We start from the raw sequence: 3,215 nt of genomic DNA on the forward strand, positions 1-3,215 counted from the left end.
TAATTGGGATGAAAATTGTCAAATGGCAGCCATCCGATTTTATGCAAATTAGGCCACTTATACTGGGCAGATCAGGGTAGGTTTTGGATATAGCATTCTCATTATTTTGAATTTATTTCAACAATAAAAAAAACTTTTGCAATTTGTTTGAAATCAAAGGCTATTTTTTAGCTATTTCCACCCGTTTAAATATACAAAACGGAAACAATTTAAGCTTAGAACGAGCCCTCCATATTATAAGCTCAGCTTATTTTGGAAGCTAGACTTTATTGTCATAACATTTGTTTTTTTGTTGTTTTTGGTTGTTTTAATACAAACAAAAAATGTATTCTGATGTATGGCATTTTAATACATTTTCATATTTACAGATGTTTTCGATTCAATTTTTGTTCAAATTGGATAACTATATGTGAAATTAAGATGGCATATTCAAGAAAGCCAATTTCAAATGTTATTTTTTTCAGGGGGACAATACACAATACATCTTTAAATGGAAACAGTCTGGCAATATAATTTACTCGGATAGTGCAAGTTAATATAATATAATGGAACACTGCGACACTGCGAAACTCTACTAATGTTGCCTCCAATCGATTTTTGTCGTTCCTAAGGCTAAATATAATTATTAATAATATTAATAATTATATTTAGCCTTAGAAACGACAAAAATCGATTGGAGGCAACATTAGTAGAGTTTCGCAGTGTTCCATTATATTATATTAACTTGCACTATCCGAATAAATTATAATATAATTAGTCTATTGCCAGACTGTTTCCATTTAAAGATGTATTGTGTATTGTCCCCCTGAAACAAAGAACATTTGAAATTGGCTTTCTTGAATATGCCATCTTAATTTCACATAATAATAGTTATCCAATTTGAACAAAAATTGAATCGAAAACATCTGTAAATATAATATAATAAAATACGACGTGCTGTGGGATTGGGGGTGTGTGGTGAAATCTGATAATTTCAGAAGAGGCCAGCGTCTAGTCGTCTGCCTTAGTTCAACTTTACTCTTTCTCTACATATTTTCATATTCGTAATTCGTGTAATGTTTCATGAAATACTTGTAAAAATAGAACCTTTTCTATTTTATCTGTACGTGGAAGGGTGCTGCACAATTTATCTAGGCAGCGAAAATTAATTTATTCTAAGCTCTGTTAGGATTACAACGGAAATACACCTGTTTAAATTGTTTTGTGTGGGTGTGTGTGTTGCTATTCTGGTCAAAATCGTTACGTTCATTGTCTAACAGTTCTTTCAAAAACTTGTACTGCATTTGAATATTAATCTTTGATATTATGTTTTCTGTTTATAATGGCAGATTTATTTCCCCCATTTCTAGTATATTGCGTTGCATTGTAGTCATAAATAAAGTGTTATTATCATATAATCGTTAACAAATATCAAGAAAACTTTTACTTATTTTCTATTTTGATTTATGCTAAATGGTATTTTATAGTCAAAAAGTGTAAAATCATAATTATTTGAATTTGTAATATAAATCAGCTAACATTGAAACCGGTAAAGACTTTAAATATCTTATCATTAACTGAGCTATACGTAACATGCGATTTGGAAGGTTCCGGAAAACCTACACTTGTCACATTTGAAATTTTTAAAATATATTTAGCATCATTTGTCATATCTTCAAAATGTTCTATGACGTCATAGTGGATATCGCACGAACCGCATACCTTATACATCTCGCTCCAATGGACGTTGTCCACGTTAGAGACTACCATATTAATAAAATCAACAAATTCCACGTCTTCAGTTGCATTTCTATCCCATTTATAGTGATCCTTAATTTTGTTTACATATTTCTCAATACCTCGTTGGTATTTTCCATCTTTCTTCTTCATTTTGCCATTAAAGGCTGATAAAAGTCGTGTGAACGGGTGTCTAACGAACATAAATTTAGTGTAGTTAGCCAAAATGTCTTTCTGTTTACTCAATGGGAATGGGTACATGTTTCTTTCACGCATGGCGAACCTGTTCTGTGGTAAGTTTCATCACTTGTGTGTAGTTCATATATTCCGATAATACCAACATTATTCGACACCAACTTGTACTTCCGACTTTCGGAGTTTGACAGAAGACAAGTTTGTGTTTCTCATTTACTAAGAGTCTTGGTTTTCCTTTCATTTTACATTTTCCATGCCGCGAACACATTTCGTTGGTATGCTTCGTTCGTTTTACATGAATTAACGAATATCTCTTCATGAACTCCTCAATACTTTCTAGTTGTTTTGTTGAATTAGCCTGATCAAAATAAAAGTTACGTTAAAATAAAGGTTCTTTGTAACACAATTTATTTTAAATGGAACGCTACAAAAACAATCCTCCGCTTTATCACCCTGCATGAATACCTAATAACCAGACAAGAACGTATCTTTGTTACATTTTACTATCAATCAAATTTCTTATCACGAAAGGGCCATTCTTCAACATAATACTATAGGCCTACGCCTAATAATATAAATAATTGAATAGTGAGGGATTAGTTACAGTGTTGAATTTGAATAAACCATTGGTAAGCCTATTAACCATTTAAAATGAACATGCTGTTATAATACAAAAACAACATTATTCAATCATAAAAACGCTCTACTACACATGATAAATAGATGTCGGTCGATAAACTTCTGACGACGACTAACACAACGACAATCAGCTAAATGAATTCGTGATTTTATTTTATCTCTGGCTTGTTACATTATCATGATACATTACCGGACTTCTCCCTCTCGCAATGAACGGCAGTACAGATCTTCCCTATGTAGGCTCGTGTATGTAGCCTACTACGTCATTCACAAGTTACCCACGCATAGCAGTGTTACTAGCGCCATCACAGATTACCTCTATGGATCAAGCATTCACACATGAACGTGGAGTCCAAAAAAAAAAATTCATCGACAAACGAAATATAGCCTATATTTAATCCTTTTAAATATTAGGCATATTGCCAAGGCTAATAATCGATTTGTCCATAATTATTGCGTTTTGCTGGGGGTTTTCCATAATCTAAGGCCAATTTTAAAGCCAAATCATAATTGTGCGTATAGTTTTGTATTTCCGATGCGTGTAGTACCCTTTTTATTTTCACTTCCTTACGTCAGGCCAAATCGTAGTAATGTATGGACGTTCCGAAATTTGAACCGTGTTATACCGGTAGCGGAGTAAAGTTTGCTTCTTTCTGCAAATGTCC

General features: G+C 32.7%; 1 protein-coding gene across 1 annotated transcript; it reads right to left on the bottom strand.

Annotated features, from left to right (window-relative positions):
• Positions 1-1,509: 1,509 nt before the first annotated feature.
• LOC140044291 (carbohydrate sulfotransferase 11-like) lies at positions 1,510-2,131 on the bottom strand (the record flags this gene model as incomplete). The annotated part of the gene is made up of 2 exons (XM_072088769.1): positions 1,510-2,004; positions 2,054-2,131. Coding segments are annotated over 2 exons (573 nt in total), but the record flags the coding sequence as incomplete, so codon positions are not given.
• Between the last annotated feature and the right edge of the window lie 1,084 nt (positions 2,132-3,215).

Source organism: Antedon mediterranea, chromosome 3, assembly GCF_964355755.1.
Source record: "Antedon mediterranea chromosome 3, ecAntMedi1.1, whole genome shotgun sequence".
Classification (NCBI taxonomy): domain Eukaryota; kingdom Metazoa; phylum Echinodermata; class Crinoidea; order Comatulida; family Antedonidae; genus Antedon; species Antedon mediterranea.